This window comes from Pithys albifrons, chromosome 25 (genome assembly GCF_047495875.1).
Source record: "Pithys albifrons albifrons isolate INPA30051 chromosome 25, PitAlb_v1, whole genome shotgun sequence".
NCBI classification, from domain to species: Eukaryota; Metazoa; Chordata; class Aves; order Passeriformes; family Thamnophilidae; genus Pithys; species Pithys albifrons.
Genome location: NC_092482.1, coordinates 4,756,481 through 4,780,648, shown reverse-complemented (window position 1 = coordinate 4,780,648; position 24,168 = coordinate 4,756,481). Strand labels below are relative to the sequence as shown.

The 24,168-nt window shown below is 56.1% G+C and overlaps 1 protein-coding gene across 3 annotated transcripts in view; it reads right to left on the bottom strand.

The window, feature by feature from the left end:
• Positions 1 to 24,168, bottom strand: part of LOC139682897 (acid-sensing ion channel 2) — a 507,095-nt gene that overhangs the window by 47,773 nt on the left and 435,154 nt on the right. For all 3 annotated transcript variants that reach the window (XM_071577548.1, XM_071577549.1, XM_071577551.1), the window contains exon 2: positions 1,905 to 2,055. In XM_071577548.1, the coding sequence (XP_071433649.1) occupies positions 1,905 to 2,055 (151 nt within the window). The remainder of the gene's footprint in view (positions 1 to 1,904; positions 2,056 to 24,168) is intronic.

Here is a 24,168-nt window from a genome sequence, read left to right as displayed (position 1 = left end):
ATAATCTTTTTTATTAAATTGTAACTCTGACTTGTCATCTCTCTCAAGTTGGAGTCATTTTTTCCCACCAGTCCACCTATAAACCAGCACAGCAAGACCCCAGGTCAGAAATGGTCACTCCAAACCAGCTTCTCCTCCCCTCTCCTGGGCCACCACCTCAGGCTGACCTGGAGCACGAGCTGAGAACTGGAAGGCAAAGCTCCTGCCATCAAACCTGGGCCATCCAACATGAGTGAAGCCCTTGGGTGGGGAGAGTCCAACAGCACACACACAAATCCCAAGTTTGGAATGACTCCAACCATCTCTGTGGTGCTGAGCAGGAGCCTGAGAGGTGCTTGAGGAGCCTCATCTGGGCAGGGTGACAGAACAGACCTCAAAAGTGACATTTACTCCTCTCCCTTCACCAGCACAAAACCAAACACAACCTCAGGCTGAAGGAGGCTCTGCCTTGAGCTGCCTCACAGAGCCTGGGAATTCTTCCCAGGGTTTTTTGGGCTGCTTTGTCTCAACTTTGTCAGTGTGGGCTCAGCAGAACTGCAGCTGCCGTGGCTGAAGAGCTGAGCAGGTGAGCTCTGGGCAGGTGGCTTTGGTGGCACGTGGCACTCCAGGTTCATCCAGGAAACTGGCACCAGTGCTGCCAGCAATCCCCACTGGGGCAGCTGGGGCAGGATGGTGGGAATTGCTCAGCTCCCCTGGGAGTGTTGCCATGTCCACTCCAAGTGCCATGTCCACTCCAAGTGCTGATAATCCCAGCCCAGGAGACCTGTGGGACAACCCAAAGCTCCAGCATTCCTGGTCAGCACCTTCTGGAACACAGCCAGGACCACAGTGCAGTTCTAGAAGATGCTCCACCTGCTTGGGTTCATTAGGGCACAGATTCCATCCATCCCAAATGCTTCCAATCCAAAGGGCCCAGTCCTTGGTCCACCCAAGGAGCACTGACACACCAAAGACAACTATGAGGGCACCAAGGAAGAGGAAAACACAGAGGTCCACCTTGAACCTGGCCTTCCAAAAGTGCCTCTGTAGGGAAGAGGGACGTGCTGGAGCATTGAAGGAGACACCAAACCTCCTGTCACCCAAAAATGCCCATCTGTTTGGTCAAGACCCCCAAGTCCAGCCCTCACAGAAATGCTGCTCCCAACCGGCAGCCACCGACACCGGGAAGAAAAACAACTCATTTCTCTACAGACTGAGCTCCTCTTGCTGTCAGGGGATGGGATGGGGTGGGATGGGATGGGATGGGATGGGATGGGGTGGGATGGGATGGGATGGGATGGGATGGGGTGGGATGGGATGGGGTGGGGTGGGATGGGGTGGGATGGGATGGGATGGGGTGGGATGGGGTGGGGTGGGATGGGGTGGGATGGGATGGGATGGGATGGGGTGGGATGGGATGGGATGGGATGGGGTGGGATGGGGTGGGATGGGATGGGATGGGATGGGATGGGGTGGGATGGGGTGGGGTGGGATGGGATGGGGTGGGGTGGGATGGGGTGGGGTGGGATGGGGTGGGGTGGGATGGGATGGGGTGGGGTGGGATGGGATGGGATGGGATGGGATGGGATGGGATGGGATGGGATGGGATGGGATGGGATGGGATGGGATGGGGTGGGGTGGGATGGGATGGGGTGGGGTGGGATGGGATGGGACGAGATGGGACGGGATGGGACGGGATGGGACGGGGTGGGACGGGGTGGGGTGGGATGGGATGGGATGGGATCGGATGGGGTGGGGTGGGGTAGGATGGGATGGGATGGGATGGGATGGGGTGGGATGGGATGGGATGGGGTGGGATGGGATGGGATGGGATGGGATGGGATGGGATGGGATGGGATATGATGGGATAGGATGGGATGGGAAAGTCCTTCCAAAATATCACCACAGGAAAAAGAAGGTCTTACCTGTTTCTCCCCAGATTGGCAAATATTCATCCTGCTGTATGTCCAGCATGATCTCCAGGCCATTGCCTGTGCCACCCTTCACCGTGGTGAGGAGGGGCCTCCCTTCTTCTCCTGAGTTAAACATGTAGCATTTCCCATATTTTGTAAACACCTGTGAGGAGAGAGGAGAGAAATGGTTGAGTGTTTCCCACAGAATCCACCCCTGGTCCCATCTGGGGGCAAAGGGAAGGAAACAGCCATAGAGGGAAACATTCCCAGAGAAATCCATCCGGGTTTGATCATTCAGTGCTTTGTGTTCTCCTTCCAGATAATAAAAGATGGGAGACAAAGGAAGGGAAAGCCCTTTTAGAGCAAAGAACACACAAATTTGCTGGGTTTGGGCAAAAATAACCCAATTCCCTGGGTTTGGGTGAAGCCACCACTGCTGCACATTGGGATCAATCCAACAGATGGATCTGGAGCCCACACTCACTCCATGCTCATCCAGCTGCTGAACATCCAACCCTCCAGCCCTCCCTCATGGCCACGGGAATGAACCTGGTGCTCTCCAGACACCACCACCACAATGGTCCCTCTACCCTCACTCTGCCTCTCCTTGGCAAAATATGAGAGTTAAAACCACTTGGGCAGATGAGGGAAGATCATCAGGACAGAGGAAGGTCCCCAGGTGTGCCCTGTGCCCCTTGGGATGCCAGTCTGGGGGAGACCCCAAATCTGGCACCAGGTGTGGTGACAATGGGGACCTCCAAACTTGGCACCATCACTTTGCTCTTCTTTTGTCTCATTTTAGCCTGTTCCTTGAAATAAACTCTGGGCTAAGACCGAGTTGGGGCCTCCAGGCCACCACCAGCTCTGCAAAGTAGGGTGGACATGGGGTTCCAGGTGGGGTGGACACAGGGGTGTCCAAGAGGGGGACACACATGGGTTTCCAGGTGGGAGGGATATCAGTTTCTGTGTGGGGTGGGCATGGGGTTCCAGGTGAGGTGGACACAGGGGTTCCAAGTGGGATGGACATTGATGTCTAAGTAGGGTGGACATGGGGTTCCAAGTGGGATGGACACATGGGTTTCTAAGCTTGGGGGTCATGGGTTTCTAACTTGGGTGGACATGGTTTTCCAAGTGGGGTGGATACAGGTTTCCAACTGGGATGGACACATGGGTTTCCAGGTGAGATGGAGATATGGGTGTCCAACTGGGATGGACACATGGGTTTCCAACTGGGATGGATACGTGGGTTTCCAGGTGGGAGGAACATTGATGTCTATGTAGGGTGGACATGGGGTTCCAATTGGGATGGACACATGAGTTTCTAAGCTTGGGGGTCATGGGTTTCTAATTTGGGTGGACATGAGTTTCCAAGTGGGGTGGATACAGGTTTCCAACTGGGATGGACACATGTGTGTCCAAGAGGGAGACATGTTGCTTTCCAAGTGGGATGGACACATGGGTTTCTAAGCTTGGGGGTCATGGCTTTCTAATTTGGGTGGACTTGGGTTTCCAAGCGGGGTGGACACAGGTTTCCAACTGGGATGGACACATGGGTGTCCAACTGGGATGGACACATGGGTTTCCAGGTGGGATGGACACATGGGTGTCCAAGAGGGGGACATGTTGGTTTCCAGGTGGGACGGACATGTGGGTGTCCAAGAGGGGGACATGTTGGTTTCCAAGTGGAATGGACACATGTGTGTCCAAGAGGGGGACATGTTGGTTTCCAGGTGGGATGGACACACGGGTTTCCAGGTGGGATGGACACATGTGTGTCCAAGAGGGGGACATGTTGGTTTCCAGGTGGGATGGACACATGTGTGTCCAAGAGGGGGACATGTTGGTTTCCAGGTGGGATGGACACACGGGTTTCCAGGTGGGATGGACACATGTGTGTCCAAGAGGGGGACATGTTGGTTTCCAAGTGGAATGGACACATGTGTGTCCCACTGGGATGGACACATGGGTTTCCAAGTTGGGGACACATGGATTTCCAGGTGGGGTGGACATGGTTTCCCAGTGGGGTGGACACAGATTTCCAAGGGGAAGAACACAGCTCCCCAGGTGTGGTGGCTCTGGGTGGGGCAGCAGAGATGTGACCTCTTTGACAGTGCTGACACCACCCAGCTCAAGCTCAGCCTTTCCCAGCCTGGGAGAACACACAGAAAACCAAAGATTAAACCACAGCAGGTCCCTCCTACGCCTCACACAGACACACCAGGACCCCCCAGATGGGCAGAACCTCTTCCTACAACACAGGAGGAGTAAAGGTCTCACAGACATCCCCCCAACCACCACATGTGGTTACTTCTGGCAAATAAAATGGGGAGTAGGAGTTGCAGCTCCACAAAGCCCAGGCTTTGAAACCAGTGAACAACCAGTAAATAACCAGCAACCACCAGTGAAGGCTGTTCAGCACCAAGAGCCCATCAGAAGTGCCAACTGACACAACTGCTGAGCTCACACGACCCCAAGATGAGTCATAAAGCCAAAGAGCCACCAGCAATTTATTTCCCTCCAATATTGACGCAGGTCCTGTAAGCCCAAAGTCAGGAGAGCTGAGAGAGATGTGAAATCAGAGCCAGGTTTAAAGATGAAGCATTTGGAGGGGGGGGGAACATGCCCTTTAAAAACCATTTTATATCCAAATGAAAAATCCCATTTTAATACTTGGCTGACCTATTAAACCACTCAAGCTGGAAAGATAAGCTGAGCAACAATGAGCCTGTGTTTGCAGCCAGAGCCTCTGGATGGGTTTGCCCAGATGGGCTTGGATGGCACAGATTCCTAACTGGGTGTCCCAGCTCAGCAGGTGGGCCCAGTTTGTCCCTGTGTGGGTGTGCCCAAAGCTGGGCATTCCAAACCCTCTGGGCCATTGCCCAGCAACTGTTCCCAAGGGCCCATTGGCAGCAGCTGCCCAGGGCACAGCTGAGCCCTCAGGCTGGGAGCTGGCTGGGAAAGAAGCCTGGCAGAGGAGCTGGGAGAACTGCCCTGCAGGGACTCCTTGGCACCTCCACACCCACCTGAGGGCTCAGCTCTGCTCAGGGGCCAGCAACAAGTCCAAAATCCCCCCTGAGTGCCAGAGTCAGATCCCCCAGGGTGGAACTCCCTGCCCTGGGGGAGGCACTGGGGGCTCCCACCCAAACCTCAGGGGAGACAATCTTGGGCTTTGAGGACCTCTGGGACCCCTGATTGGATGCAGAGGAGGAGCAGCCCCTGGCCAGGAGGAGCCACCACTCTGGCCCAGACTGTGCCATCATCTGCACCAACAGGTTTGTCCCTTCCTTTGCCTTTGGCCTCGGGGGAACCACGTGGGGCTCAGCACAGGGGCCACCAAACCCCCCTGTGTTTGTGCCCCAGGGGGCTGGGTTAGACTGCTGGGCTTGGGGGTTAAACCCAATTTCTTAGGGTGTGAGCTGGGTGGGAAAGAAGCTGCTCATGGGCCATCAACGATTCCAGGGCCTGCCCACTCTCCCAGGGCAGGATTCCTTCCCAAGGTCCCATCTAACCCTACTCTTCCTTCCCAAGGTCCCACCTAACTCTCCTCTGCCAGTTTGAAGCCATTCCCTGTGCCCTGTCCCTGTTGAGAACTGTTCCTCCAGTTCCTCCTGAGGATGTTCCCCACCCTCTCACCTGTGCTGGGAGGGATTCTCTGGGAAGGGATCCCACCTTTTCTCCTGGGCTCCTCTTGCTTTCAGACTCCCCCACAACAGGGAAGGTTTCAGAGCATTATCAGACCATCAGGATAAAGCCCAGAGCTGTTTGCAAAGGGCAGCATCAATCAGGCTCTGCACTGCTGGGACCCACCTGAGACAGTAAACACGAGGCAAAGCAGATGATTTAACCTCAGTTCATGTGTCTTAGGGGGGAACAGCTCTCCTTGCTGTTAGTGCTGTTTAAACTTGCAATAAAAAGGCCCAGCACAAGCCAGAAACAAAAATACAGACATGCACCCTGAGAATAGTCTATAAAAATACCTATTTTTCCTCTTTGATGGAGCACAGCTCCTTTTTGACAGCTCCTCTGAAAATCCCCCTTGGAGTACAAAGGTAAACAAGCTCTAAATCTCTGAAACAGGATTTGATGGAATCATTAAGGTTGGAAAAGACCTTTCAGATCAGGGAGTCGAACCCATTAACAGGAACACCACAGAGCAAGGGGAAAGCTCCTCCTTAGCTGATCAAGGGGCAAATGTGTGTCCGTGAGTGTCTTGGTTTGAGATGAGCAACTGCCAACCCCCCCAAGCACAGAGAGAAAAGCCTCCCTCCTAACACCAGGGAAAGGGAGGAAAAGAGAGGGGAAGGGAAAAAACACTTCAAACTGCATTTATACTAAAACTACATATATTTTTCACAGAAAGAGACAATTAGAAGAGAGTACAAATATTCACTCACACAAGTCTACAACGACAAGTTCCCCACCTCAACTTCTTAACCAACACACAAATTCTACTGTCCTAACTACACATTACTTAAGAAAAACCTTATTCCCCAGGGAGACAAACTCAAGCAGAAAGGAGAGACCCAGAACAACACATTTTACTTTCCTGAGGTACCCTGTGAGCCAGTGGTGGGCCTGGTCCTCTCCATCCCCCCTGGGACAGCATCGTGTGTCCTCCCAAGAGGAGGCTGAGAAGTGTCTGCCTTAACCACTCCCACACTGGTTCCTACTGCCCTGGAGATGATGCCAGAATGTGGGATGGAATACAAAATTCCTGGCTGGAAGAGGTCAGCTGTTGGCTCAGCCCAGCTCAGGTCAGCTGTTGGCTCAGCCCAGCTCAGCTCAGCTGTTGGTTCAGCCCAGCTCAGCTCAGCTGTTGGCTCAGCCCAGCTCAGCTCAGCTGTTGGCTCAGCCCAGCTCAGCTCAGCTGACACCTTCAGCCTAGTCCAGACTCCAGAGCCCAAATCCAGGCCCACCTGGGTGAACCCATAACAGTGAGATCCAAACACAAACCACGAGTACTCCAAACCCACTCCCTGTAGAAAACAGCCCGTCAGGAGCTCCGAGACAGCAGTGCCCAAACACCTCCTGCTGCTCATCAACCCATGAGGGCAAACAAGAGTGACACTCCCAAGGCAAGGAAGCCTGACCAGAGGAAGAGAAAAAAAGGTGTCAGAGTTTACAACCAGCAGAGCCAGGCCAAGTGTGTCTGCTGACAGATTGTCCCTTCAGCTGGGAGAAAAATGATGGCAAAGGTAAGTGGTTCCCAGGCTGTAAATGATTCTTCTAAACACAGAGGAAGATGCCACGAGAGCTCTGCTGGCACAGGGTGAGACGTGGCAAGGATCAAGGGAGAGCAGAGGAAGCAGCAACCTGGGCAATCATTTCCTGCCCACCTGTGGCACACAAAGGGGCAGAGATGCAGGGCCCAGCAAGCCACATTCAGGAGAAGAAAGGGAAAACAAGGATCTTTGGGGCGGGTCCAGGAGAAAGGTGAAGCTGAAAGCAGAGAATGGTTTGGGCAAGAAAACACATGAGATGATGGGGAGAAGATGCTGTTTGGGAGGAGGAAAGACTCTGCTCCAGAGAGATGCACTGCCACGTGCCAGGCCTCCCGTGGCACCCCCTGAGCTGGTGCCATGTGGTTATTCCTGGAGGTGTGAGGAGCAGCATGGCCTGGATGGCTCCAGGTGAGGCATCCCCATGGTCCAGCTGTTCCCACCCTGGCAGGAGGGACATCCCTGCCAATGGAATGATGGCTGTGACAAGGAAATCACAAGGGACACCATTGCCAATGAAATGATGGCTGTGAACAGAAAATCACAAGGGACACCCCAAAGAACAGGTTTGTGGAGAGTCAGATCCCAAAGGGATCTCCTGCCAAGGAGGAGGAGCCTGGAAGTGCAGCTTGGGAAGGAGGGAACCCACATTAAGGGGTGAGAAGGACTTCATGTCCCTTCCAAACCAAGAGCAGAAGGGAAGGGACCAAACCCTATGCCATGCAGAGGGGGTGCCAACCAAACCAGCCTTTGGGGCATCCTCTTCATCAGTTCATCTGTATCCCAATCTTAGAAATCCCAGACCCAGGGATTGAAAAGGGGACTTGGTGGTGGGTCTGGTCACCCTCAGCTGCCCACCAGCCAAAGCACAGCTCTCCCAAGAAGGGAAACAAGACACTTTGGCATCTTCTCCCTCTCCCAGGGCAGCCAGGGATCTCCTCAGATCCCTCTTTGCTTTGTGCTGCCAGGTTGGCACAGCAGCCTGGCAGACAAGCAGCTTCTCATCCACCCCTCCTGGTGCCAGCTCTGATCTCCCAGTGGAGAGGAGTGATGGGGATGGAGCTCCAGGAGCGGTGCCAGGAACGTTGTCAGAGCTGTGTTGACAAGGACAGGGTTCTCCTTTCAGCCTCCCAGGCTGAGATGGCCCCGTGGGGCTTGTCAGGCAAGGCAGGAGATGTTTCCTCACAAGGCAGGGAGATGTCTCCTCACAAGGGAGGGAGATCTCTCCTCATAAGGTAGGAGATGTCTCCTCACAAGGCAGGAGATGTCTCCTCACAATGCAGGGAGATGTCTCCTCACAAGGCAGGAGATGTCTCCTCACAAGGCAGGAGATGTCTCCTCTCAGGGCAGGGAGATGTCTCCTCACAAGGCAGGGAGATGTCTCCTCACAAGGCAGGGAGATGTCTCCTCTCTAGGCAGGGATGTTTCCTCACAAGGCAGGAGATGTCTCCTCTCAGGGCAGGGAGATGTCTCCTCACAGTGCAGAGAGATCTTTCCTCACAAGGCAGGAGATGTCTCCTCTCAAGGGAGAGATGTCTCCTCTCAAGGGAGAGATGTCTCCTCTCAAGGCAGGGATGTCTCCTCACCATCAGCTCAGTGTCTGCCCAGCCCCTCTGGTCTCTGCCCTCACATGCCCATCTGGGCACAGCCAGGATGTGGCTGTGCCTTTAGCCAAGGCTGCTCCAGAGCCACAACCTCCCGAGCTCCCAGGCACCTCCTGGTGCCATTGATGTGCCCCCTGTCCCCAACCAGCAGCCCCAAACCCAACCATCTCCCGCTCTGAGGAGCTGCTCCCTGACACACAACCCTCCTGGACCATCCAGCTCTGCCTTCCCAACCAGTTTCACCCACTGGGCAGGACCAACTCTGGTTTTAACCTGTTTATCTTTCATGGTTGGCATTGACCATCCCCCTGTGGCTCCCAAGTCCTTCCCTGGATTTCCACCCCTCAAGAGCAGTTCCCCTCTGCACCAATCAGAGGCACCTCAGGCTGCACATTGAATTGACCAAGAGATACTCCAATTTTCTCCTCCTTTGTGCCATCTGCCCCTCCCTGGAATGGTCTCTTGGTGGCAGAACCTGTGTGGATGGTGGACAGTCCTCAGAGCTGCCACCCATCCCCTCCAGAGCCACCAGTGCCATTTAGCACGAGCTGAGTGGCTGTTTAAAAAGAAATGCAGCCCAAATCTTCTGGCAGCAAAGGAATAAACTCTAATGGTGAAGCTCCAAATGTTTGAGAGTTATGGTGGGCCATAAACTAAGCAAACTGCTGCCCTCTCTCTGATTCCATCAGGGCCTAATTACTTGCACACATAATGAAGTGATGCAGAACAGGAGCTCTGTCCCACCAGGCTGGGATTTATGAGTTGGAGGAAACAGTCTCAGCATGATCCCACCAGGGTTCGTGTCCCAGGAGAACACAAATGAACCAGGGACAGCTCTGACATTCCCAAGGCTGATGTTTGCAGGACACACACTCAGTCAGGCTGGAAAACACCTCCAGGATCATGGAGGCCAACCTGGGAGCAGGTGACACCTCTGGGATCACGGAGCAGGTGACACCTCCAGGATCGTGGAGCAGGTGACACCTCCGGGATCACGGAGCAGGTGACACCTCCAGGATCATGGAGCAGGTGAGACCTCCAGGATCATGGAGGCCAACCTGGGAGCAGGTGACACCTCCGGGATCATGGAGCAGGTGACACCTCCGGGATCATGGAGCAGGTGACACCACCAGGATCATGGAGCAGGTGACACCACCAGGATCATGGAGCAGGTGACACCTCTGGGATCATGGAGCAGGTGACACCACCAGGATCATGGAGCAGATGACACCTCTGGGATCATGGAGCAGGTGACACCACCAGGATCATGGAGCAGGTGACACCTCTGGGATCATGGAGCAGGTGACACCTCTGGGATCATGGAGCAGATGACACCTCTGGGATCATGGAGCAGGTGACACCTCCGGGATCATGGAGCAGATGACACCTCTGGGATCATGGAGGCCAACCTGGGAGCAGGTGACACCTCCGGGATCACGGAGCAGGTGACACCTCTGGGATTGTGGAGCAGGTGACACCTCCAGGATCATGGAGCAGGTGACACCTCCGGGATCACGGAGCAGGTGACACCTCTGGGATTGTGGAGCAGGTGACACCTCTGGGATCATGGAGCAGGTGAGACCTCCAGGATCATGGAGCAGGTGACACCTCTGGGATCATGGAGCAGGTGACACCTCCGGGATCACGGAGCAGGTGACACCTCCGGGATCATGGACCAGGTGACACCTCCAGGATCATGGAGCAGGTGACACCTCTGGGATCGTGGAGCAGATGACACCTCCAGGATCATGGAGCAGGTGACACCTTCAGAACAGCATCCTCTGCTTTTTATGGAGGTTGGGAGGTTTTTCTGGGGGGAAAGAACATTTTTTCCTCAACAAAAAGTTCCTCATTTTAAGGCAATCCATGCCCAGCACAAATTGGAAGACACTTGGCACGTGCCAACAGAGTGAAATGAGGTCAACAGCCCCAAGACACGTCAGGCTGGGACAGGGACATCACCAGCCCTGGGCTGGACAAGGTCACACCAGGCAGCCCCAACGTGGGTGATGCCCTGGGGAAGCAGCAGATGGTGTGGCAAGAGCAGCAAGGTGGGTGGTGGTGGGTGGCATCCCTGCCCATGCCCACCAAGGCTGTCCCTGCAGCAGCAGCAGCCCTGGAGCCCTTTCTCAGGTGCCAACCAACAGCTCCTGGAGTCATTTGGATAATAATTACAATCTGTCTGCCCAACCTCCCCCCACTGAGCCACTTAATGAGTTGTTCTTCGTTACCCCTGATGAACTCCCTGCCCAGCAGATCTGGGACTGACATAACAATGTTCTGTCAGGAGCAACCCCAGAGTGTGCAAGAGGAGCCCAGAGATGCTCCCAGGACCTCCTTGTGGATGTGCCACCAGCGTGGTGGTGCCTCTGCTCTCTGGGACTCCCTTTGTGGGGTTCAGCAGCAGGACAAGAGTCATGCTGAGTCTCACCTCCTGTGGGGCAAACTCAGCCTGTGGACAGGCCTGTCAGGGACATGTGAGGACACCTCATGCAGGTGCTGTGGAGCCTGAGCAGAGAATCCCAGAATCCTAGAATGGATGGGGTTGGAAGAGACCTCTGAGATCAGCAAGTCCAACCCTTGATCCAACCCTACTATGATCATCAGCCCAGGGCACTCTGTGCCCTGGGCTGGTGATCACAGTGGAGTTGGATCAAGATGTGGTGGATTCTCACTCAGTGCCACATCCACAGAATGGATTGGGTTGGAAAAGACCTCCCACATCATCAAGTCCAACCCTTGGTCCAACTCCAGTCCCTTTACCAGATCATGGCACTCAGTGCCACGGCCAAGCTCAGCTGAAAAACCTCCAGGGATGGGGAATCCACCCCCTCTCTGGGCAGCCCATTCCAATGCCTGAGCACTCTCTCTGCAAAGAATTTCTTTCTCATCTCCAACTTCAATTTCCCCTGGCAGAGCTTGAGCCCATCGTGCCCCCTTGTCCTATTGCTGAGTGCCTGGGAGAAGAGACCAACCCCCAGCTGGCCACAACTTCCCTTCAGGCAGTTCCAGACAGTGCTGAGGTCACCTCTGAGCCTCCTCTTCTCCAGGCTGAACACCCCCAGCTCCCTCAGCCTCTCCCCACAGCACTTGTGCTCCAGTCCCTTCTCCAGCCTCGTTGCTCTTCTCAGTTGGGTTGGAAGAGACCTCTGAGATCACCAAGTCCAATCCTTGATCCAACCCCACTGGGATCACTCTGGCACTCTGTGCCCTGGGCTGGTGATCACAGTGGGGTTGGATTAAGATGTGGTGGATTCTCACTCAGTGCCACATCCACAGAATGGATTGGGTTGGAAGAGACCTCTGAGATCATCAAGTCCAACCCTTGGTCCAACTCCAGTCCCTTTACCAGATCATGGCACTCAGTGCCACGGCCAAGCTCAGCTGAAAAACCTCCAGGGATGGGGAATCCACCCCCTCTCTGGGCAGCCCATTCCAATCCCTGAGCACTCTCTCTGCAAAGAATTTCTTTCTCATCTCCAGCTTCAATTTCCCCTGGCAGAGCTTGAGCCCATCGTGCCCCCTTGTCCTATTGCTGAGTGCCTGGGAGAAGAGACCAACCCCACCTGGCCAGAACAGAGGGTGGAGAACATCTGCATTTGAGATGTTGGTGTCAAACCCAAACCCCTCCAGCTCTGAAGGGATATCCTGCACTGAATAAGTTCTCCAAAAAGTACTGACTGACCATCTCCAGCCTTCCCAGGAACCTCAAAACCACCCAAAGCCAAAGGAAGGATGGGGAAACACTCCTGAGCTGGGCAAGGCTGGTTGGAGAATCCTCAGCCATGGCCTCCAGCCCCTCCATAAGCTCCTGAGATGGTGGGAACCTGCAGGATGGCTCCTCCCCTGTTGCTACAAAACCCTTTCCATGTCTGGAAAGGACAAACAGCTCCAAAACTCCCATGAGACAACTCCAGCTTGTGCCTCTGGCCAAGGAAAGCAGGAGTCACTTTGTGATACTCAGGAAGGGCAGGCAAGGACTAAATGTTGTCCTGGAGGCAGCCCCTGGGAGCAGCCAGTGAGGCTCAGACCTCAGGAGGCTTTCCCTGCTCACAGCTCCTGCCTGAAGGGGAATATTTGGGATACCTGGAAAAGCAAAGCCTGTCCCCATCCAGCACAGGGAGGTGGAGCTCAGGGCCAGCCATGGCCACATTCAGGGGATGGTTTCCTGCCCTTTGCACACCAAAGTAGGTGTTGGGTGGCCTCAAAAACCCAGCCAGGCAGAGCAACATCCTTCAGGCTCTGAGATCCTCCCAGCAGGCAGCAGGGAAAGTGTTTCCATAATGAACCTCCAGGCACCTCAGGGGGAGCTGCTCCAATGTCAGCACAGGGAATTCTGTTTGAGTTCCTTGGGATGGATCAGTGTTGGGAAGAGTGAACTTTGGAGAGGCTGCAAAGAGCCACGGAATGATGGAATGCTTTGGGTTGGAAAGCAATTTATAGGCCACCCAGTGCCACCCCTGCCATGGGCAGGGACACCTCCCACCAGCCCAGGGTGCTCCAAGCCCTGTCCAACCTGGCCTGGGACACTCCCAGGGCTGGGGCAGCCACAGCTTCTCTGGGCACCTGTGCCAGGGCCTGCCCACCCTCCCAGCCAGGAATTCCTTCCCAATATCCCATCTATCCCTGCCCTCTGGCAGTGGGAAGCCATTCCCTGTGTCCTGTCCCTCCATCCCTTGTCCCCAGTCCCTCTCCAGCTCTCCTGGAGCCCCTTTGGGCACTGGAAGGGGCTCTCAGGTCTCCCTGGAGCCTTCTCTTCTCCAGGTGACCCCCCCAGCTCTCCCAGCCTGGCTCCAGAGCAGAGGGGGCTCCACCCTGTGCCAAGACCTCCCCACCCTCACAGGGAAGGATTTCTTCCTAATATTCCATCTAAACCTCTTCTCTTTTAGCTTAAAACCATTTCAGGAGGGTGTAAACACCCCTGGAGACATTCCCAGCAAATTCAGTCCAGCCCAGCCCAAGAGATCCTTTGTCCTTATCCCTGGGAAAGTTCCTGCTGCTGAATCAGCTCATCTCTTTGTTCCCTGGATCTTTCAGCCCTTGGATCATCTCTGTGTCTCCTTCTCCACATCCTTTGGAGTGTGTTCCCAACCCTGTGCCATCCCTCGTGCCCACTGGATGAGGATGCCCCGTGCCCTCTGGAAACCCAGAGGGGCAGCCCAGACCTCTCTGCTGCCCTCCCCACCACAGCCCAACCTCCCTCTCTTTGCAGCTGATCAAGGAGAAATTACCAGACCTTCCTTGTCCCCCTTGTCCTGTCCCTCCATCCCTTGTCCCAAACCAGACACACCTTCCATCCACAGTGTCCTTCTCCTTTCACCCTTGGCTGCACAGAGACCTCCCAGCAATGCCCCACTGCTCTCCAGGGCAGAAAATTCCAGCATTCTCCACTGTCTGGGCACACAAAGGCACCACCCACCACCCATGGTCACACCACCAGTGTGGTGCTCAAACTCCTCTCCAGGACTCCCTGTGGGCATGTGGAGCAGCAGGACAGGCAGCTGTCCTGTTTGTCACCTGTTTGTCACCTCCTGTGGGGAACTCACAGCCTGTGAGGAGGTCACCAGGGACAGCAGCAGTGCCTGAGTCCCTGGGAGCCTGTGGGGACACCTGGAGCTCCAGGGACATGAGGAGACACCACAGACACGTTCACACATCCTGAGCAGACAGTGGGAGTTCCACAGATGGGAGAGATGAGTCATGGCTGGATTGGGGAATTTGGGAAAACCCTGGTGATTCCCACACTCCATCTGTGCCACCACTGAGTGGCCCCGAGGGTGGGGAGGCCTCCAAGGATTGGCTCACACCTCCAACCCTGGAGGTGTCCCAGGCCAGGTTGGACAGGGCTTTGAGCAACCTGGGCTGGTGGGAGGTGTCCCTGCCCATGGCAGGGGGTGGGAGCTTCATGATATTTAAGGTCTCTTCCCACTGCCAGAGGGCAGGGATAGATGGAATTTTGGGAAGGAATTCCTGGCTGGGAGGGTGGGCAGGCCCTGGCACAGGTGCCCAGAGAAGCTGTGGCTGCCCCAGCCCTGGGAGTGTCCCAGGCCAGGTTGGACAGGGCTTGGAGCAGCCTGGGCTGGTGGGAGGTGTCCCTGCCCATGGCAGGGGTGGGATCCTTAAGTTTCCCTCCATCCCAAACCATTCTGGAATCCTGTGATTCCATGGAGTTGGAGGATGTTCTAGGCTGGGTTTAGAACCAGAGATCTCAGAGCCCCTTCCAGTGCCCAAAGGGGCTCCAGGAGAGCTGGAGAGGGACTGGGGACAAGGGATGGAGGAACAGGACACAGGGAATGGCTTCCCACTGCCAGAGGGCAGGGACAGATGGGATATTGGGAAGGAATTCCTGGCTGGGAGGGTGGGCAGGCCCTGGCACAGGTGCCCAGAGAAGCTGTGGCTGCCCCAGCCCTGGGAGTGTCCCAGGCCAGGTTGGACAGGGCTTGGAGCACCCTGGGCTGGTGGGAGGTGTCCCTGCCCATGGCAGGGGTGGCACTGGGTGGGCTTTGAGGTCCTTCCAACCCAAACCATCCTGTTATTTTATGGTTCTGTGATGTGGTTCCAGAGCTCATGGGGACTGGTGGCCAGAGCCATCCCCACCTGTGCCCCCACGACTGAGCCCACCTGGAGCACAAGTGCTGTGAGGAGGGGCTGAGGGAGCTGGGGGGGCTCAGCCTGGAGAAGAGGAGGCTCAGGGGGGACCTTCTCACTCTCTGCAACTCCCTGATGGACCCAAGGAGGGGGGAGCTGAGGGGAAGGTTGGTCTCTTCTCTCAGTCAACCAGCTGTAGGACAAGAGGGGACAGTCTTAAGCTGTGCCAGGGGAGGTTTAAGTTGCACATTAGGAAGAAGTTCTTCACAAAGAGAGTGGCTGAGCATTGGAATGGGCCCAAGGAGGTGGCCTGGAGTTCCAGGACACAGGAAATGGCTTCCCACTGCCAGAGGGCAGGGATAGATGGGATATTGGGAAGGAATTCCTGGCTGGGAGGGTGGGCAGGCCCTGGCACAGGTGCCCAGAGAAGCTGTGGCTGCCTCAGCCCTGGGAGTGTCCAAGGCCAGGTTGGAGCACCCTGGGCTGGTGGGAGGTGTCCCTGTTTCTTGTCACAGAGATGTCATCTGCCTGAACTAACCACGTTTGGGCTGAGCTTTCACAGTGACCTGTCTGAGCCACCAAGTCCATGGAGGGGAAAAGCAGCTCCTGGGGACAGCAGGGAGGTCTCACAGCACTGAGATGGTCCTGCAGACATGGAAAAGTCTCTTTTTCCCTTCCTGCTTTTTGCTCCCAAAGGGCTCATGCTGGAAGAGCAGTTTGAGATGTTCTCCCCCTGCCCTGTTCCTGCCTCCACCCTCACTGAGGGTGATCCCTTTCTCCACACCTGGATCTCCTTCCCCAGTAAGGAATGAAGCTCTGATGGACCTCCCTGTGAGACTGATGCTCCAACCTGAGCTGGCTGCCAACTCCTGGGTCAGGGACCATCCCTGTGCCCCTCCTGCTCCAGCCAAGGGTGGCCTTGGAGCCACAGCTTCGTGGAGCAAGTCCTGCAGCCCCTGTCCTGGCCACCACAGTGTCCACCATGGACACACCCCATTTCTCAGCCTTTTGGGAGTCAGCAAGAGGGGGCACCCCCTGTGCTGTGGGCTGCAGCCTGGCAGAGCTGGGCACCTCGGGGTAGGTGTGCTCCTCACTGCCCTTGGTTTGCCTGGATCTCAAGAGCTCAGTCTTGGCCAACGTGACCCAAACCCTCTCAGCTCCCACAGCTCAGGGGCTTCCAGGGCCAAGCTGCTCCACAGACAGGACAGGTGGGCACACACCCACCTCAAACCCAGCACAGGGATGGGAACCACCCACCAAGAAGGTCTGGAATAATAATGAACAAGAAAGGATCAGCTACAGGGACAGGTGGAAAGTGTGTCCTTCATCTACAGTACGACAGGACATGAGGAATCCACCTCAAATTGCCCCAGGGGAGCTTTAGGTTGGAGATCAGGGAAAATTTCTTCAGGGAAAGGGTTGTCCAGCCCTGGCACAGCTGCCCAGGGCAGAGCTGGAGTCACCATCTCTGGGGGGTTTAAAAGCTTTGCAGATGTGGCACTTGGGGACAGGGGTCAGTGGTGGCCTTGGCAGTGCTGGGAGATGGTTGTTGATGATCTTGGAGGTTTTTTCCAACCTAAATAATTCTGTGATTCTCTCACTCACTGCTGTGGAGTCGATGCCAGGATGGGCCTGGCTGAGATGCCCCACCCAGCCCTGCCCGGTCTCCCAGTGGCCCCAGGACAGAGGAATGATGAGAAGCTCCTTTGCCCCTGACCACAAGAAGCCACAGCCAACTCCACCCCCCACAAACCCACTTCATCCTCAGAGATTTACAAAAAAACCTCATTCCTTTGAGGACTTTCTGTCCCCAGAGTTTTATCTCAGACTCCATTTCAACACCTGGAGCTCCCCGTGCCAGGCAGAGCTCCCTGCCAAGGTGCCACTGTCACCTCCCTGAGCAGGACACCTTCACTCTGCCACTCTCTTTTATGGCCCCATTACATTGCCCATCATCTCAGGACATTTATGAGCTCTCCTGAGCCCATCAGCATTAACAGCCACCTGGGCTACCTCAGCCACATCATCTCAGCAAAGCAGATTGAGGTTGAAGGACCTTCAGGTTCAATAAGTGTTTTACAACCCTCACACACTCACAGAGGCTCAGACAGTTCATTTGGTCACAACCAAGGCCCACAACGAGCTCAGCTCCCTGAGCAACGTGGCCCCACAGCCTGGAGGTCCACTGGTGTCCCCTCTGGGTGGTGAGCACATGGAGACAACTCTTTGATCCAGAAATAAGGACCAGAAGGAAGAAAAACACGTGAAGTCCTTCTGGAGGTTTCTGGGGGGTTTAGAGACCTCAAGGAGCAAAAGGGACAGCAAGAACAAAGTTAATCTCACTGAGTCTGCAGTGCCAGGGTCACCAGATTCTGCCAGGGCACAGGGTGCAGTGCCAGGGTCACCAGATGCTGCCAGGGCACAGTGTGCAGAGTGCCAGGGTCACCAGATTCTGCCAGGGCACGGTGTGCAGTGCCAGGGCCACCAGATTCTGCCAGGGCACAGTGTGCAGAGTGCCAGGGTCACCAGATTCTGCCAGGGCACAGTGTGCAGTGCCAGGGCCACCAGATACTGCCAGGGCACGGTGTGCAGTGCCAGGGTCACCAGATGCTGCCAGGGCATGGTGTGCAGAGTGCCAGGGCCACCAGACACTGCCAGGGCACAGTGTGCAGTGCCAGGGTCACCAGACACTGCCAGGGCACAGTGTGCAGAGTGCCAGGGTCACCAGATTCTGCCAGGGCACGGTGTGCAGTGCCAGGGTCACCAGACACTGCCAGGGCATGGTGTGCAGTGCCAGGGCCACCAGATTCTGCCAGGGCATGGTGTGCAGTGCCAGGGTCAACAGATACTGCCAGGGCACGGTGTGCAGTGCCAGGGTCACCAGATGCTGCCAGGGCACGGTGTGCGTGCCAGGGCCACCAGACACTGCCAGGGCACAGTGTGCAGTGCCAGGGTCACCAGACACTGCCAGGGCACGGTATGCAGTGCCAGGGCCACCAGACACTGCCAGGGCATGGTGTGCAGAGTGCCAGGGCCACCAGACACTGCCAGGGCACGGTATGCAGTGCCAGGGCCACCAGACACTGCCAGGGCATGGTGTGCAGAGTGCCAGGGCCACCAGACACTGCCAGGGCACAGGGTGCAGTGCCAGGATCAACAGATGCTGCCAGGGCATGGTCTGCAGTGCCAGGGTCACCAGATGCTGCCAGGGCACAGTGTGCAGTGCCAGGGCCACCAGATTCTGCCAGGGCATGGTGTGCAGTGCCAGGGCCACCAGATTCTGCCAGGGCACAGGGTGCAGTGCCAGGATCACCAGATTCTGCCAGGGCACGGTGTGCAGTGCCAGGGTCACCAGATGCTGCCAGGGCACAGGGTGCAGTGCCAGGGTCACCAGATTCTGCCAGGGCACAGTGTGCAGTGCCAGGGCCACCAGACACTACCAGGGCACGGTGTGCAGTGCCAGGGCCACCAGACACTGCCAGGGCACGGTGTGCAGTGCCAGGGTCACCAGATGCTGCCAGGGCATGGTGTGCAGAGTGCCAGGGTCACCAGACACTGCCAGGGCATGGTGTGCAGTGCCAGGGTCACCAGACACTGCCAGGGCACAGGGTGCAGTGCCAGGGCCACCAGACACTGCCAGGGCACGGTGTGCAGTGCCAGGGCCACCAGATGCTGCCAGGGCACAGTGTGCAGTGCCAGGGTCACCAGACACTGCCAGGGCATGGTGTGCAGAGTGCCAGGGTCACCAGACACTGCCAGGGCACGGTGTGCAGTGCCAGGGTCACCAGACACTGCCAGGGCACAGTGTGCAGTGCCAGGGTCACCAGATTCTGCCAGGGCACGGTGTGCAGAGTGCCAGGGTCACCAGATGCTGCCAGGGCACGGTGTGCAGTGCCAGGGTCACCAGACACTGCCAGGGCACGGTGTGCAGTGCCAGGGTCACCAGATGCTGCCAGGGCATGGTGTGCAGAGTGCCAGGGCCACCAGACACTGCCAGGGCACGGTATGCAGTGCCAGGGTCACCAGACACTGCCAGGGCACAGTGTGCAGTGCCAGGGTCACCAGAGACTGCCAGGGCATGGTGTGCAGTGCCAGGGCCACCAGACGCTGCCAGGGCACAGTGTGCAGAGTGCCAGGGCCACCAGACACTGCCAGGGCACAGTGTGCAGTGCCAGGGTCACCAGACACTGCCAGGGCACGGTGTGCAGTGCCAGGGTCACCAGATGCTGCCAGGGCACACAGCACCCCCTCCCTTCCCCATGCACCCCAGGAAGAGCAGGTTTCCACCCTTGGGAGTCTCCACCTCTTGGCCAGCTCCAAAGGAGACCTGTGGCTCAGATATGCCCTCCCTGTGCCCTGCAATGCCCTGGGGGCATCACTTGGCTTTTCTCAGATCCTGCAGTTTTTATTTAAATAAAATCCAAACCCTGGCAGATGTTAAAATCCTCCCTAGGGAAGCAGCAGGAATTTGGGACTCCTGGGGAGATGATGCCCTTGGGGCACACAATGTGCCACAGCCCTTCCCACTGCCCTGTGCCCAAAGCCCCTCCCCGGGGCTGTGCCATGGGCAGGGACATGGAGGAGCCAAATCTCTGCCAACCCTTTCCCTGCCAGCTCCCTGGGAATGAGGCACCTGCTCTGTAACCTGGTGCTGACCCCAAACTTCTGCCCACCTTTGCTGTGCCAGCTCCTTGGGAATGTGTCCCCTGCTCTGTAACCCCAAACCTCCTGCCAACATTTCCCTGCCATCTCCTTGGGATTCAGTCCCCTGCTCTGTAACCTGGTGCTGACCCCAAACCTGCTGACCCCAAACCTCCTGTCCACCCTCTCCCTGCCATCTCCCTGGGACTGAGTGCCCTGCTCTGTAACCTGGTGCTGATGCCAAACCTCCTGCTCACCCTCTCCCTGCCAACTCCTGAGGATTCAGTCCCCTGCTCTGTAACCTGGTGCTGACCCCAAACCTGCTGTCCCCAAACCTCCTGCCAACCTTTCCCTGCCATCTCCTTGGGATTGAGTGCCCTGCTCTGTAACCTGGTGCTGACCCCAAAGCTGCTGACCCCAAACCACCTGCCCACCCTTTCCCTGCCATCTCCCTGGGATTGAGTTACCTGCTCTGTATGTAACTGTTGGTGACCTCAAACCTCCTGCCCATCTTCTCCCTGCCAACTCCTTGGGAACGAGTTCCCTGCTCTGTAACCCCAAACCTCCTGCCCAGCTTTCCCTGCCAACACCTTGGGATTGAGTGCCCTGCTCTGTAACCTGGTGCTGACCCCAAACCTCCTGACTCCAAACCTCCTGCCCACCCTCTCCCTGCCAACTCCTTAGGATTCAGTCCCGTGCTCTGTAACCTGGTGCTGACCCCAGACCTGCTGACCCCAAACCTCCTGCCCACCCTTTCCTTGGCAGCTCCCTGGGAATGAATTACCTGCTCTGTAACCCGTTGGTGTCCCCAGACCTCCTGCCCATCTTCTCCCTGCCAGCATCTTGGGGACGAGTCCCCTGCTCTGTAACCCCAAACCTCCTGCCAACTTTTCCCTGCCAGCTCCTTGGGAACGAGTCCCCTGCTCTGTAACCTGTTGGTGTCCCCAGACCTCCTGCTCATCTTCTCCCTGCCAACTCCTTGGGAATGAGTGCCCTGCTCTGTAACCTGGTGCTGACCCCAAACCTCCTGATCCCAAACCTCCTGCCCACCCTCTCCCTGCCATCTCCCTGGAATTGAGTTACCTGCTCTGTATGTAACTGTTGGTGACCTCAAACCTCCTGCCCATCTTCTCCCTGCCAGCTCTTTGGGAATGAGTTCCCTGCTCTGTAACCCCAAACCTCCTGCCAACCTTTCCCTGCCAGCTCCTTGGGAACAAGCCCCCTGCTCTGTTACCTGCTGCTGATGCCAAACCTCCTGCCCACCCTCTCCCCGCCAACTCCTTAGGATTCAGTCCCCTGCTCTGTAACCTGGTGCTGACCCCAAACCTGCTGACCCCAAACCTCCTGCCCATCTTTTCCCTGCCAACTCCTTGGGAACGAGTGCCCTGCTCTGTAAATCCAAACCTCCTGCCCACCCTTTCCCTGCCATCTCCCTGGGATTGAGTTACCTGCTCTGTATGTAACTGTTGGTGACCCCAAACCTCCAGCCCACCCTTTCCCTGCCATCTCCCTGGGATTGAATTACCTGCTCTGTATGTAACTGTTGGTGACCCCAAACCTCCAGCCCACCCTTTCCCTGCCAGATCCCTGGGATCGAGTTACCTGCTCTGTAACCCGTTGGTGTCCCCAGACCTCCTGCTCATCTTCTCCCTGCCAGCTCCTTGGGATTGAGTGCCCTGCTCTGTAACCTGGTGCTGACCCCAAACCTCCTGCCCATGAATTAAACACAACCAAGTCCATCCCCAGTTTGGGTTCATGCCAACCACACCATCCCCAGCCCTCCCCAGTCTGACCTGTCTCCTCTGAGGATTTGAATCCACTGACACAAAGCCCCTTTTATGTCACTCTGAGGCATCTCAGGAGCCCAAAAGCCACAAACCCACCATTCATCTCCATCTCTGCCACAGACTCCCCACAGGACCTTGGCACTTGGATGATGAGGTCCCAGCAGCCCAGTGAAGCCCTGAGAGGACCCACCCTGCAGCTCAGCCCAGCCCATTCCCATCTGCCACTGCCTGGACAGTGCAGAACAAAGCTCTAATCCCAAATCCCTTCTCAATGAAGGCTAAAAATAAACCACCTCTAAGCACTGACCAAATCTGTGCCCACAAAATGTTTGTGATGATGTTATTGATCCCTCTGCATCCCACCCCACTCCAGAAACTGGGAGGTGGCACCTCCCAAGAGCCAAACAAGCTTCGTGGAGAATAAATCCATCCCCATCCTCCTTGGGGGAAAAGGAAAAACCTTGGATGGGACCAAAGGCAGGTTGTAGGGCCACAGGGCTGGTGGCTGCACTCCAGGAAACTGGTTCTTGGCTCAAGGTAGGAATTGGTGGGTTGTCCCAGTTGAGAAGGTGGGCCCAGTTTGTCCCTGTGTGGGGGTGCCCAAAGCTGGGCATTCCAAACCCTCTGGGCCATTGCCCAGCAACTGTTCCCAATGGCCCATTGGCAGCAGCTGCCCAGGGCACAGCTGAGCCCTCAGGCTGGGAGCTGGCTGGGAAAGAAGCCTGGCAGAGGAGCTGGGAGAACTGCCCTGCAGGGACTCCTTGGCACCTCCACACCCACCTGAGGGCTCAGCTCTGCTCAGGGGCCAGCAACGAGTCCAAAATCCCCCCTGAGTGCCAGAGTCAGATCCCCCAGGGTGGAACTCCCTGCCCTGGGGGAGGCACTGGGGGCTCCCACCTGCACCTGTGTTATGAGTTCACCCAGGTGGGCCTGGATTTGGGCTCTGGAGTCTGGACTAGACCGAAGCTGTCAGCTGAGCTGAGCTGGGCTGAGCCAACAGCTGAGCTGAGCTGGGCTGAGCCAACAGCTGACCTCTTCCAGCCAGGAATTTTGTATTCCATCCCACATTCTGGCATCATCTCCAGGGCAGTAGGAACCAGTGTGGGAGTGGTTAAGGCAGTCGCTTCTCAGCCTCCTCTTGGGAGGACACACGATGCTGTCCCAGGGGGGATGGAGAGGACCAGGCCCACCACTGGCTCACAGGGTACCTCAGGAAAGTAAAATGTGTTGTTCTGGGTCTCTCCTTTCTGCTTGGGTTTGTCTCCCTGGGGAATAAGCTTTTTCTTAAGTAATGTGTAGTTAAGACAGTAAAGTTTGTGTGTTTGTTAAGAAGTGGGAAATTTGTTGTTGCAGACTTGTGTGAGTGAATATTTGTACTCTCTTCTAATTGTCTCTTCCTTTCTGTAAAAATATATGTAGTTTTAGTATAAACGTGGTTTGAAGTGGTTTTTCCTTTCCCCTCTCTTTTCCTCCCTTTCCCTGGTGTTAGGAGGGAGGTTTTTCTCTCTGTGCTTGGGGGGGTTGGCAGTTGCTCATCTCAAACCAAGACAGCCTGAGGGGAGACAATCTGGGGCTTTGGGGACTTGGGGAACCACTGATTGGATGCAGAGAAGGAGCAGCCCCTGGCCAGGAGGAGCCACCACTCTGGCCCAGACTGTGCCATCATCTGCACCAACAGCTTTGTCCCTTCCTTTGCCTTTGGCCTTGGGGGAACCACGTGGGGCTCAGCACAGGGGCCACCAAACCCCCCTGTGTTTGTGCCCCAGGGGGCTGGGTTAGACTGCTGGGCTTGGGGGTTAAACCCAATTTCTCTTTGTGCCATTGCATTTATTGGAATATTGTTATTAAATTGTAACTCTGATTTGTGATCTCTTTGGTGTTGGGTTCATTTCTCCTGCAGGTTCACCTTCAAACCAGCACAGGGTTCTCCATGAACAATAAGGAAAAGCTCCAACACCCCAAAAGCCAAAACTGAGCTGGAAGTTACTGGGAAATCAGGAGTGGCAGAGAACATGATGTGTCCTGGCATGAGGCAGTGAAGAGATGGCAGGATGGGCTCAGGCACAGCAGGCTGAGCTTCCCCAACCAATTTTAATCCTGCCCCAGGATTTTTGGGTGGAAAACCCACTTTTTATGCCTTGCCAAAACCTACCAAAATGTGCATGAACTGTCCCATGGGGGCTTTCAGAAGGCCTGGCCTTCCCTGGAGCCCTGACATGGAGCTGCTGGATGGACAGGGAGCCTCAGGCAGGGAAACAGCCCCAGGAACTGGAAGGGGATGGATAAAGGGCATTAACCTTGGAGTGACCCATCCCTTCCAGGCCACACTTGGCTTGGAATCTCCCCTAAACAAGGTTAAAGCCTCTAATTCCCCAGAAGCTCCTCCCAAAGAGCTTTAATGTGCTCTAATGAGCTTCCCTGAATCCCAGCTTAATTT